Here is a 12,477-nt window from a genome sequence, read left to right on the forward strand (position 1 = left end):
GTAGATGTACTAATGAGGGATTTAGCAGAAGAAGAGTAAAAGTGAGAATGAGAAATGAAGCTGGGGGAGGAAGAGGGAGCTGGAAAATGGATTGCACAGATGTGAAGAATGAAAAGGAAAATGAGAGAGAAGGCCTGAGGAACAAAACAGGCTGATGGATAGAGAGAAAAAAAATCATAACGAAAGAATTGGGATGAGACAAGGAGGCAGCTGGTGAGGAAGAAAGGACAGATGGAGGAAAAAGACAAGCTCAAAGAGCAGGCCAAAATGTTGAGAGACAGAGAAAAGAAAAGGAAGATGATGAAATCAACTAATCAAAAGTTTGACCAAAGAGGAACGGAGCTGATTTGAAAAAAGTTGGAAACTTTCAAAGAAAGGTTGGAGAAAAAAAAAGCAACAGATGAACCTTAATGTAGACATGATGATAGAGAAAATCCCTCAAGATCATAAGATGATAGAGCAAATGCAATAAACCATACCTCCGCAGGCAGAGGGCAAATTTCCCAAATCCCCCTGGAAGAGGTTAAGAAAAGGACATCACTGCTTTGACATCAGCATTTTTGGTCTAGTCTGTTAAGAGAAATGGAACCGGAACAGCGAACAAAGAGATGACACTGAAGGAGAGAAGCAGCTCTTCAATTAACTTAAGTCCAGCAGAGAAAGGATGAGCCCTGTAGTGCAGAGACATCTGGAGCATTACTAGTGTCAAGGATGTGGAGATCATTGTGGATGGAAGACTTAGGGGATACCAAGCCCGAAGCAGTGAGATCTCTACGGATCAGCAGTCCTGAGCTAAACAGAAGCATGAGCAGACAAAAAGTTAGAAAAAGAAAAGGACAGCCGTCTTTAATTGGTTCTCCAAGAGGAAAAAGTATTTGAAATGCCCTGTTTTTTGTTTGTATGGTTTTAATAAAACATCTTTCAATATTTCATACATTTTGTATGACTTTTGTATGACTGCTCGTTGTGTATGGTGAATAAACACAATAGGGCTGCAACTAACGATTATTTTCATTATCGATTAATCGATTATTTTTTCGATTAATCAATTAATCATTTAGTCTATCAAAAATAATGACAAATGCCCAGTGATGTCTTAAAATTACTTACTTAGTCTGAGCAGCAGCCAAGAAAACCCCAAAATATTCGTTTTATAATCATATGAAACGGAAAAGCAAGCAAACCTTAGCAATCGTGAAGCTGTAACTAGCAAATGTTTGGTATTTTTACTTGATAAATGACGATTATCCAAATTATAATCAATTAATTTTCTGTCAATCGACTAATCGGTTAATCGACTAACCATTTCAGCACTAAAACACAAATACAAACAAATTGAAATGAATAGAAACAAAGAGACACAAAACAAACAGAAGCACATCTGAAATAAACAGAAATGAATAAGAAAAGCAAAGAGTAAAACAGAATAGAACAGCACAGAATGCAACAGAGAGGAATGGCTCAGAACAGATTACAACAGAACAGAGCAGACATATTTATAGAAATCAATCCAAAGTGTACCTGGTGACCTGGTTAACCAGGCGTGTTTGGAGCAGCAGGTCTCTCTCTGGCAGCAGACTGTCACAGATGAGGTTCTGGTTGGACCGCACCGCCACGCCATGGCACACACACAGAGAGCTCAGCACCTCCAGCACCTGGGACAAAACCAGTCAGCATCTGATATAGGAACGGCTCAATAAACACATGGCTATGATCCCACATTAGGGGACGGATGAAAAACTGTTGGCTCAGATGTGCCTATAATTTTGCATCGTTGCATCTTTGGCATCAATACATTTCCATAGATTTCATCAGTGCATAAATTAAAACGTCCAGTGTGAAAAGTAATATATATGATGCTTAATAATTTACAGTAGAATCAGCATTTTTTGAAATGACCCAATGTCATACTTTTTTTTTTCTTAGAAAGCAAAATTTGGGTGAGCTACTACATGCCAGTAATTGGTTATTTTGCTCCCCAAAGACTGATAAAGCATTTACATTATTTCTCACCTTTTCTCAAGCAAACACATGCACACGCATAACCCACAAACACATAAAACCTTGCACACCGTACCTTATGATTGCGTCCATGTTTATCCAGGAGAGAGATGATGGAGTTGATGTGTCCTTCTTTGATGACATTGAGTGCTTCAGGACTGTCTACCAGGACACAGTGCAGAACCTCCAAGACTCCTATACATGACAGATAAGTATGACTGGTAATTAAATGTGCTGAGTATATCGTATACGTCTATGATGGGTTAACGAATGGCATCTACAGTCTGTGTGAATTAACACAGATAATAATGTAGATGAAGAATATCTAAATTGCTGGTTCTATAATAACTGACGTCTAAACAACAACAAAATCATGCTGTATGTAATCAACATCATAGAGATCAACATTTTTTATCTTTTGAGTGTTTAGCAAATTGCAAATTGGAGGATTAATTGAAATCCAACCAACCAGTGGAGGCCTCCAGCCTGTCTAGCCTGCTGATCAGCCAGTCTAGAGAGCCTGAGAAATGGGCACAGTTTTTACGATTCCCTCGGATCAGTGCAGCTGAAGGGAAGAACAGCAGGAAAATTCACATTAAGTACTATAGAAAACATAACCTGTCATTCATACAAAATAATTTGTAAACCTTTCAGTGTCTGGATATGCATGTGAATTCTCACCCAGTAACTCATAGAAAGAGTTGAGGATGTTCTCCCACTCTTCCCCTGTGTCACTCTGAGCAGCCTCAGCAAAATGAGAAGCTCTACTGTATTGGTGTAGACGGTCGATACAGTCCAAGACCAAACCTATCACACCCTGAGAAGAAAGGCGGAATATACGAGAGCTATATATGTAGAAAAATGACTAGCATATCACAAATAGGACAAATTCATTCATTCGTTCAGATTTACCTCCTCTTGAAACAGGTTCTGCCGATTCTTTAGGGCTCCCATGCTGTTCTGCTTGTCCTCATGGCCTAGCCCCTCCCCTGGAGGCTGGAAATAGCCAATTAGATCCTGCAGACTAAACCGCACTATCTCCATTGGTAGATTGACAGAGGGGATGTTTCCTTGTTGAATAAAACCATCCAGTTTCCTACAAAAAAGTAGGTGGATAAAGAATGTGCAACAAAACATCAGTTTTGATTAAACTCCGTTAATGAGATGACTGTCCAGCTTTCAATTACAGAAGCTGTGGTACTTTACCCTGCGAACTGGTTCAGTAATAGCAGTGTTCCTGTGATACTTATGCCGTGGTACTCTTTAGTAGTTTTATTCTTTATTTATACAGTGGGAAAACGGCAATAGTGATGGAAAAGTGGAGACACAGGACAGAAACCTCTAGCAGGAATCAATCCCAGGCTAGTGGAGGCACATGCAGTATGTTGTTGCAGATGTGGGGGACTTTACTATGCAACTCCATCTGAGTGCTACCATAAGCACTTTGGCATTCCTGTGGTACTTGGGTAAACTTTCCTGTGGTACTTGGGTAAACTTTCCTGTGGTACTTGGGAATGTTCTTGAGGTATTCCTACAATATTTGCTTAAGGTGTTCCAAGACAACCAAATTCTGTGGTAATGTACCATAAGACCTGCGGCACACTACTATTTCACATGTGGTGTGTGGTAACATCTGTAGTATACCACCATAGGACTTATGGTACCTTACCACAGAATTTGGTTGTTCTGTGATACCTAGATCAAGTACCATAAGAATACCACAAGAACATTTCCAAAGGCTTGTGCTATAAAGTCACTCTGGTCTTGCACAGACTTTTTTGCAAGACTGTTTTAGTCCCTACTTCATGGTTTTACTTTTGAGCTACCACCACGTCTGTGTAACCACGTCCCTCTCTGGGCTGAGGGATCCAGGATTGCTGGAGGGTCTTGGCCTACAATACCTGACAAAGCGAGTGAAGAGGAGAACAGCACTGCGAATGAGTCTGGCAGTGTGAGACTCTTCCCTCTGAGAGCGAGATAGGGTCAGCCCATCATCCATGTGACCCTCGCTGTGCATAATGGCCTAGAAAGAACATAATTTTCCGTTATTTTATCTTGGTTCACACAGTATGCTATACTGTCATGTAGTACATTTACAACTTCCCACAAGGCAGTCAATACAAAAAATGAGCCTTACACTTCTGGTAGATCAACGATGATTCCCTCATATATTAATACTTTTGACTCTTATGGTTTACCTTTCGCTGCACCCCTCCCATGCGGGCGCACATGGCATCAATAGCTTGGTAGGTGAGCCACAGGCCGGAGTCTACATGCTGGACGTAACAAATGGAGTCTCCATACTTGATCTCTGGGGTCCCCATGCCATCCACATCCATCTTTGTGCCATAGTCAAGCTTCTCCTATAGGCAGAAAATGTCAATTCAAATCATATGAAAAAGTATTAGTTAGAATACACACATCATAAACAGATGTGCTTTCAAGATGGTGTGTCACACCTGCTGAGAACTGTACTTAAACATACCATTGAATTAAAAACCTCTTTATGCTGGATTTAAGCCTGTGTACTAATCAGAACAGACTTGAAAAAGTTCACTGTCTTTGGCATGTGACCCCTGACCTTTGAGGGTCGGAAGCAGAAGGAGGTTGTGTTGACGTCAGCCTTGTCCCGCTCCACCAGATGCAGCCCCTTCTCCTCTGTAAGACCCAGGTACCTCCCAGTAGTCACATGGCGCAGTCGGAAGGGCTGCCCCCAGCGTGTGTGGCTACCACTCCACCTGAGAAACATCAATAGCATTGTAGTTTTAAGGAAACTGACCAGTCCACTACTTTTAGTATTGTTTCATTACTGAGAGGGTAGAGAGGCCAAGAGGCACACAGAGTAGGAGAGACACAGGAGAGAGGACTCTGGTAGGATTCGATCCTAGGTCAGAGGTGGTAAATATGGTTCCAGAATCTCTATATACAACATTCAGGTTTTAACATTAGCCTTTGAGGACAGAAAACAGTGAAAAGAGTCATTCTGGGCAGTGACCAGCAGCAGTGTTTGCAGTATTTGATATTGACTCCCTCTCTAGCCTTATCAACTGGCACTTTCTTGTTGTTTGACCTTAGGGTACATGATGTGACGATTTGTTATATTATGTTTTTTGTTTTGTCTTTTATTTTAAGACCCTCTGCAAACCAAATTTTACTCATGAAACAATACAAAATTGAATTTTTGATGGGGTTTCCAAATAATAGGTTTGAACCTGTAGAGCTTGAACACCTTTCTGCCTATGTAAGGGGCTAAAAGTGATTTGAAATTGTAAGTGAGCTGATCATTAAATTCCATGCATACTTACACAACACGCAGAATCTCCAGCCTCCAGAGAGAGCGGGCATGACTGGACACTGCTCCAACCTCATAATGCATCATCCTAAATGGAGAAAGACTACATTACCACAGAAGAAGAGGACACTGATTTGTCGAGCCTGTATGAGAGTAGACAAGTCTCTTTAACTGACCTCCGTAGCTCCTCCCCCTGCTCTGTGGAGGGAATGGTCAGACACGCGTCACTGTGGCCGTGGAGTAGCCGCAGTGTGTCTCCCCCCTTCAGGTATCCTAGAATTTGAGAGACCAGAGAATATCTCCACTGAATGAAACATTTAATTCAGGAATAAGCTTAATTCACATCTTTGAAACAAGCTATTTGGTGGCTATAACTGCTATCTAAACAAGACTAATTATTATAGCCACCATATAACAGATGGTGTACTTTATAGGTACAGCTCTTGCACTGAGTACCATTGGCATCATCAAAGTCTGCTTAATTATAGTCAAGAACACCCTCTTGTGTATTAAAGAATTGCACCAGTGTAGTTTGCATTAGTAGAAAGACACTCAACATTGCTGGAATGCCTCTTTGACCAAACAGATTGCTTGGACAGAACATATGATTTAATAGATCAATGGTTTGTTTCTAAATATGTTGAGAGTGCAAGAAAAGAAACTTGCCTTGAGCAACTCCACCTCCAGAGCAGATGGGAGCGACACTCCAGAGAGTCTGTTGGAAGGCTGCATCAACAATCAGACTGCCACTAAGGCTTTTGTTGTCGACTGCGCTGCCAAAGGACAGGTGCTGGGAACAAACAAAATCGCAGTGACAAAAATGGGTTTATCAACTATAAACTAAATTCCTGATTGTTCTCCTACAATAGCTTTTACTGTACATAGTTACTAGTTTATTTAATCACTGGCACAACACATCACAGGCAGAAAGGACACACAGACAACAGATTGACAACAAACAAAAGAAGTCAAAGGAAATGAGAACAGGGAGGTGTAACAGGTAGTCTGGTTCTGCATGGTTCAGAAGTGAAGACGTACAGTAGACATAAGTATCCCATGGAATGGAGATGTCAATCCTAAATTTTCAATTCCATATTCAAATTATCAAGTTCAAATTTAAATTAGCATTGTTGCTTTTTTAAGTTTTGGATGTCATATAATATGGCATGACAACCTCTATAAATAGACTATTATTGTTTAATTCCATGGTATATATTAAATAGGTTAGGGTGTTTCTTGACGTTTGAGGTAGTACGTGCAGAATGTTGCAAATGGGAAGTATTTGAAGTATGGTTTATGCCATCTAGGCATGAATAACTCTGAACTTTGACCTAAAATATGAACTGACTCACCAGATATCTCTCTGAGGAAACGCTGACCAGTATGAGGTCATCTCCAACACGCACCTTCTCACCCTCTGACCTCTGTCTGGATGCTGGGTGGACCGTCCACCAGCATGCCTCACCTGAACCACACATGCACACACACATACAGAGAATACATAAAAAAAGTTTGTGCAGTTCCACATGCCTTATATCAGTTATATCACTATGAATGTGGTAAAAAATGTGTGAATATCTCTGTAGATACAGAAAAGTACACAGCATAACAAAACCCAATGAGATATTGACTGATATTATAATTTGTTATCACCCATTTAAAAAGGTCCAACACACCAAATACCTGTTTTATCCTCTTGCAGACCAACATCAAATGCCAGCTTATCAGTCGAAGACTCAGCCGATGATAAGCAGCTGAGATACTGGGGGTAAAAATGAACAGTGGATACATATTTCGACACTAAAACCTCTTATCACATCCTATAATGGGAAGAAGAAAAAATTAAACTCTCTCATCTTTATTTGTGGTATATCAAGATCCCTCACCATGCCACTGTATGAGTGTTGGAACAACACTGCCTGGCCATAGAGAAGGGTGCGATTGCCACCTCCAAGTCCTGCCTGCAAAACACAAGCACTTAGCACACCACAGGAAAACACATGTAGTGTGAAGAGTGAATAAACTCAAAGACACAAATAGAAATGAGTAGAAATAAATCTAAAACAAATAGAAACAACTGAGAAAAAACAGACTGGAACAGAATAGAGCAAATATAAAAGAAATGAAGATAAGAATGCAGAACAGAACAACTTCAAGGAACATGCCAGCATCATAAAATGTGTCTCTCATGCCACCATGTTTGCTTGTTGTTACTTTAATAAACACCAGCTGTTCACCATTGCAGATGGCTTATTTATCAGTGTTTTATTATCGGATTCTGTTAACAATGTGGCTCCCAATGACTGCAATACAGTCATTTAAAGAGTCTTAGTCAATATTTCAAGTTCAAGTTAATTTATTTGTACAGCCCTTCATCATGAGCATGTCTCAGTGATGAAGACACTGAGTCAATATTAGTCAATATTTACTGAATAGTATAACAGTTGAATAGTATTATAGTCAATTCTATTTAGAGAGAAGGTTAAGGCTGACTTGAGATCAGCTTCTAGTGGCACACGCTATGTAGTTGGAAATGGCAAAGCTAGCCACATGCCAGGATTTTTGAGTGTGACTTTTTGAAGTATCTTGAAATTCCAAGAGATTATCCTGCACAAATGATGGAATGAAAGTCACAATAATAGCGATAAAAACACACAAAAATTAAGTCTCTGGAGTATATTTTAGATGCAGTGGGAGCGAAGAGATAAGTCGATTTCAATTAAAAATTTCTGCAATGGATGGACCTTAATTTGCCTGGGGTAAATAGAAAGTCAGTGATAGCCACTGGAGATGAGCAAACTACTTGATAGCACCCGTATTATTCATTAAGATATAGTACTTCGTGACACAAAAGCCCAAAGCAAATGAATTTCAAATAGGAAAGAAGGGATTGCATCAGGTCAGAAGAGAAGAGAAGAGAAGAGAAGAGAAGAGAAGAGAAGAGAAGAGAAGAGAAGAGAAGAGAAGCTCACCCCTGCAGCTTGGTTGTCCCTGCTGGCCAGCATCTCCTGCAGGGCTCGGACAGAGAGACACTGGGCCAGGACAAAGGCGCACACAGAAAGATCTGGTGGAACATTCTAGTGAAAAATATAAAGACAGAAAATAGTTTCGCATCAGTTGGACTTACGGCGAGGGAGTTACTCCCTTTCGAAGGCTTACATTTTGGAACTTTGATTATAGCGCTCCCATTAGGTCGATTGAGGCCATATTTGTTTGGCCAGCAATGACCACCATTATTTATCATTGTGTCAAATGGCATGTCTCTATGATGTACCATCTAATGGTAAACTGAGGCGAAGAAGACCGATAATAATAAACAATACAAAAACAATAGGGTTTCAGCCCTACAGGCTTGAACCCCTAAATATATAAAGTAGGGATAGGACAATGTATCGAAATTCAATATATCGCAATACAAAAATGTGACAATACGGCAGAAAAATGAATCGTGAATTAGCTACATTTTCTCCAAGTTCTCCATCAAAATTATTTTATTTGCACTTTGTAATGACAGTTTTAAATTGTTTGTTTACATTTAGGCAAGCCAATGCCATTGCTAGAAAAATTTGTGTCTCAGAAATAAACATAATTCTGCACAGTCATACTTTGTTGTAACTGAACTTTTATTTATTACACTGCATCGTGGTTGTATCCATTCGTGAACCCCATATTGCGTATCAAATCGTATCATGAGATAAGCATATCGTCCCATCCCTAATATAAAGAGAGTAATTGTTGATGTTCTGCATAATTTTCTAATTTAAGTTAAGATCTTGGTTGTTTAGCGATGTCTAAGAGTCATACTTATAGAAGATATTTCTGTATGGGTCAAATATTCAGAAATCCTTTATTGATGCATTTGTGTCATCTTGCTTACTGCTTGCTGAAACATCAACATGGACTGTGTTTCCCATTCCAAGAGAGATGGTCAACTATCAAACTGCTCTGGTAATGATGTTAAATGAGGATGTGTGAGCTGGATCTCTTTACCTTGCAGTTGGAGGTGGGCTCCAGGCAGCAGAGTCTGCAGCCGAAGCCCTCAGCAGCAAGACAGAGCTTTAGAAGCTCCTCCTGGGAGGTGAAGGTGCTCTGCAAAACCACCTCGTCCCCCTGACCCGGCAGCACACACACACACACATATAGATCACAGTAAACACAAAGTCACTTGTGCACAGGGGCTACAGATTTCCACTTTAACATATGTGTAAAAGTAAACCAATATTTTTACTAAGTCACCGATAGCTGATATTTTGTGCCAATATTTAATATCTTAAATCTGACCTTTTTCATGCTAAACAATTAGCCTACATGTATTCAGTGTTTCCCCCTCAGTTTTATTCTAGTCAGTATGGAAAAGCCTCTGAAACAGCATTTAGACCATAGGGACACTACAACACTAATACAATTCTTTTAGGTGGGTTAGCAGCTCTTACAGGCAGGGTGACCTCTGGGATACTCTGCGATAAATTAGGCGTTTAAGTGAAGAACTAATTTACAAAAAACACAATTGAACAATTAAATAAATAAATAAAACGTGCAGAGAAAATTAAATTTCATTGCAGGTTTTACACATTGATTTTGTGTTGCTGTGGTCAGAATTGACTGACCGATATCTGACATTTAATAAAAAGCCAATATCGGCGTGATATATAAGCAAATTGGTATGACTCTGCTGTAAATGCATGTAGAGCTACACAAACACTATGCATAAAAGCACAAATGCAAGCAAACACACACAAGCATGGACACACACACCTGCTATCACGCACAACTCAAATTCATTCTTATCTTTATCTCAAATGCCGAATGAACCAGGTCAAAGGAATTACAATTTCCACGGTCTATTTAAGGACGGCGTGGAGAGGGAGAACAGACGACTGGTCTCCACTGTCCAACCAGGACTACTAACACCTCTCTGTACCCAGGCTGCATGCCACCATGTTGGGGTGATACTGCAATGTCTGACCCCAGATTCACCCTCCTGCCCACTCTCCATATCAGCAGTACTCTGGAATCAGTCAGTCACACACTTCCCAACGCTGAGGCAGTATGGGAAATTCAGAGGGCTGGAGGACACGGCTCTTCTTCAAGGTACATTTGGGCAGTGAATGTGCACTAACTCACAATTCATTATCCAAATGTTGGGAGCCCTGGGTGCTGGAAATGCAAATATTCATTCAGCTCACTCAAGACTTTCACATGGCTTCATTAGGATTTGAAACTGACATTGGCCTATTTATGATACATGTCAATCTGGAAAGTTAATGTAACTATGAGGAGATATCTCAATCGTGCAAAACGTGTTTGCACCGATACTGGCACAAACTGGATGCCATCTCTGCTTGGCAAGTGTGGATTGATCAGTCTCCATCACCACTTGTATTTTTTGTTACTCTGTGTGTGTGTGTGTGTGTGTGTGTGTGTGTGTGTGTGTGTGTGTGTGTGTGTCTTACATCCTCATCCAGCACTCTCCCTTATCAGAGGGCAAAGATAACAAGCTGTGAGAGGAGGACTCACAACTAGGGAACAAAGATAAGAACCTCCATGATCTTGCAGCAAAGATGATAAAAGTTAAAAATAAAAGCCATCAGTGGGCTTCCTTTACTGTACCTGGCTGTCTGGCAGTGATTAAACAAAATAATTTCAAACATAGCAAGGTTTTGACTGAGATAGAGAAAATGATGCCGTTGTTATCTGCTTAAGGATGAACTGTGTGCCACAAATCAGAAATTAGGAAAATGTTTTTAGATAATCAACAACTTTTAACTGACAGACTTGGGCCTGCAACATAAGGTCACATTTTATGCTGATACTCAACTTACTATTAAGTGACTAACGTTATAATGTGTCACTAAAATGTCTACTGAGTTTCAGGTGACACAATAGTGTGAAAAGTAGTAAATATTCAATGTCTGGGCTAGGGTTAAGGTTTGGTTTAGGTTTAAAAATGGGGTCAGGTTGCATAGTGACTATGACAGTCTATAAAGATGCAGCAAATACGTTAGGCAAGGGACACTTTGTTGAACATCTACTTTTTGCCACCTGATAGCCTAGCTAGTTGAGTCAACATTAGACTATCCAAACAAAGTGTTATCCAAAATATTATGTTTAAAACATCACTTTAATCAATACAAATTTTAAAGAACTTTTAAAGATATGACATGATAACTCACTGACTCGCTTCAAACAGGTGAGCACCATCACTAGCAGGGAAGGCACGTTACCCAGTTAACATCCAACAGGTGACAACTCCTGAGCTAAATTGATTTTGAACTGACTATAGTTTAGGTTAATGGGGGCCTAGTTGTATTCAGTTTGGTAACTGACTGACTCACCGTTCGCAGAAACTGGATTTCATCTTCGCCCTCGGAAGTGTCGGTCATTTCTTTCAACCAAGCTAACAAAGTGAGGTTGGGACAGACGGTGTGGCGACGGTAGGAGGCGGAGAGGACTGGAGCTCCGACATAACTGACGCTTCAGGTCTGCCGTGGTGGGCGGAGCCTAAACCCTAGAACTTTTTTTTTGTTTTTTTTTTTACAAAATTTACTCAAGATATTTGTATCAATGATGAGTTTAAAAACACTAAACCACACTAGAATAGAATAGAATAGAATAGAATAGAATAGAATGGAATGCTGTGCTCATTGAGAAGGTTATGTGGATACTAATACACAGTGTGTTGGGGGAGTGTTTTTCACTACATGTAATTAACAGTGGAACTGCCTGAAGAACTGAAGCTAATTGAGTCATCATCTTTTAAATTACTTCTTGAAAGGCACTTCTGTGGATTTAATTTGATGCAATTGTTTTTTTTAATCTCATTTCATTTTACAGATTTATTTCTTTCCTCTTTTAATCTGTTTTCTCTGGTGTTTCCTATTTTTTATTTCTGCATTGTGTTTTACTATTTCTGTAAAGCACTTTGTAAACTGCTTTTAGATAAGTGCTATATATTTAAATATAGGCCTACTAGTATTAGTATTAGTATTCATATTAGTATTTTTACCGGTATTAGTATTATAGTTTAACTTAATTTTGCAGTGGCTTGGTGGCAGTGCAACTAAATTCAAATCTGGATAGTGGGTTTTAGTAGCCTAGTTTGTTACTTTTTTTATCATTTTGAGGCCAGTTAACCACTGCAACTGCCAACTGTTTGGCTCTAAAAGAAAGGGAATAATTTTGTC

At 39.7% G+C, this 12,477-nt stretch overlaps 1 protein-coding gene across 1 annotated transcript in view; it reads right to left on the reverse strand.

Annotated features, from left to right (window-relative positions):
* The window catches only part of LOC139920080 (ryanodine receptor 2-like), a 69,275-nt gene extending 57,599 nt beyond the window's left edge, over positions 1-11,676 (reverse strand). Inside the window, exons 1-17 of the mRNA XM_071909989.2 lie at positions 11,629-11,676; positions 9,284-9,403; positions 8,266-8,370; positions 7,180-7,254; positions 6,977-7,055; positions 6,646-6,758; positions 5,960-6,083; positions 5,470-5,566; positions 5,307-5,381; positions 4,583-4,739; positions 4,200-4,364; positions 3,903-4,024; positions 2,914-3,097; positions 2,683-2,818; positions 2,471-2,566; positions 2,078-2,196; positions 1,522-1,655 (exon numbers count right to left, since the gene is read on the reverse strand). Of these exons, the coding sequence (XP_071766090.2) occupies positions 1,522-1,655; positions 2,078-2,196; positions 2,471-2,566; positions 2,683-2,818; positions 2,914-3,097; positions 3,903-4,024; positions 4,200-4,364; positions 4,583-4,739; positions 5,307-5,381; positions 5,470-5,566; positions 5,960-6,083; positions 6,646-6,758; positions 6,977-7,055; positions 7,180-7,254; positions 8,266-8,370; positions 9,284-9,403; positions 11,629-11,676 (1,949 nt within the window). The remainder of the gene's footprint in view (positions 1-1,521; positions 1,656-2,077; positions 2,197-2,470; positions 2,567-2,682; positions 2,819-2,913; positions 3,098-3,902; positions 4,025-4,199; positions 4,365-4,582; positions 4,740-5,306; positions 5,382-5,469; positions 5,567-5,959; positions 6,084-6,645; positions 6,759-6,976; positions 7,056-7,179; positions 7,255-8,265; positions 8,371-9,283; positions 9,404-11,628) is intronic.
* Between the last annotated feature and the right edge of the window lie 801 nt (positions 11,677-12,477).

The sequence above is a fragment of the Centroberyx gerrardi genome, chromosome 15 (assembly GCF_048128805.1).
Source record: "Centroberyx gerrardi isolate f3 chromosome 15, fCenGer3.hap1.cur.20231027, whole genome shotgun sequence".
Lineage (NCBI taxonomy): Eukaryota > Metazoa > Chordata > Actinopteri > Beryciformes > Berycidae > Centroberyx > Centroberyx gerrardi.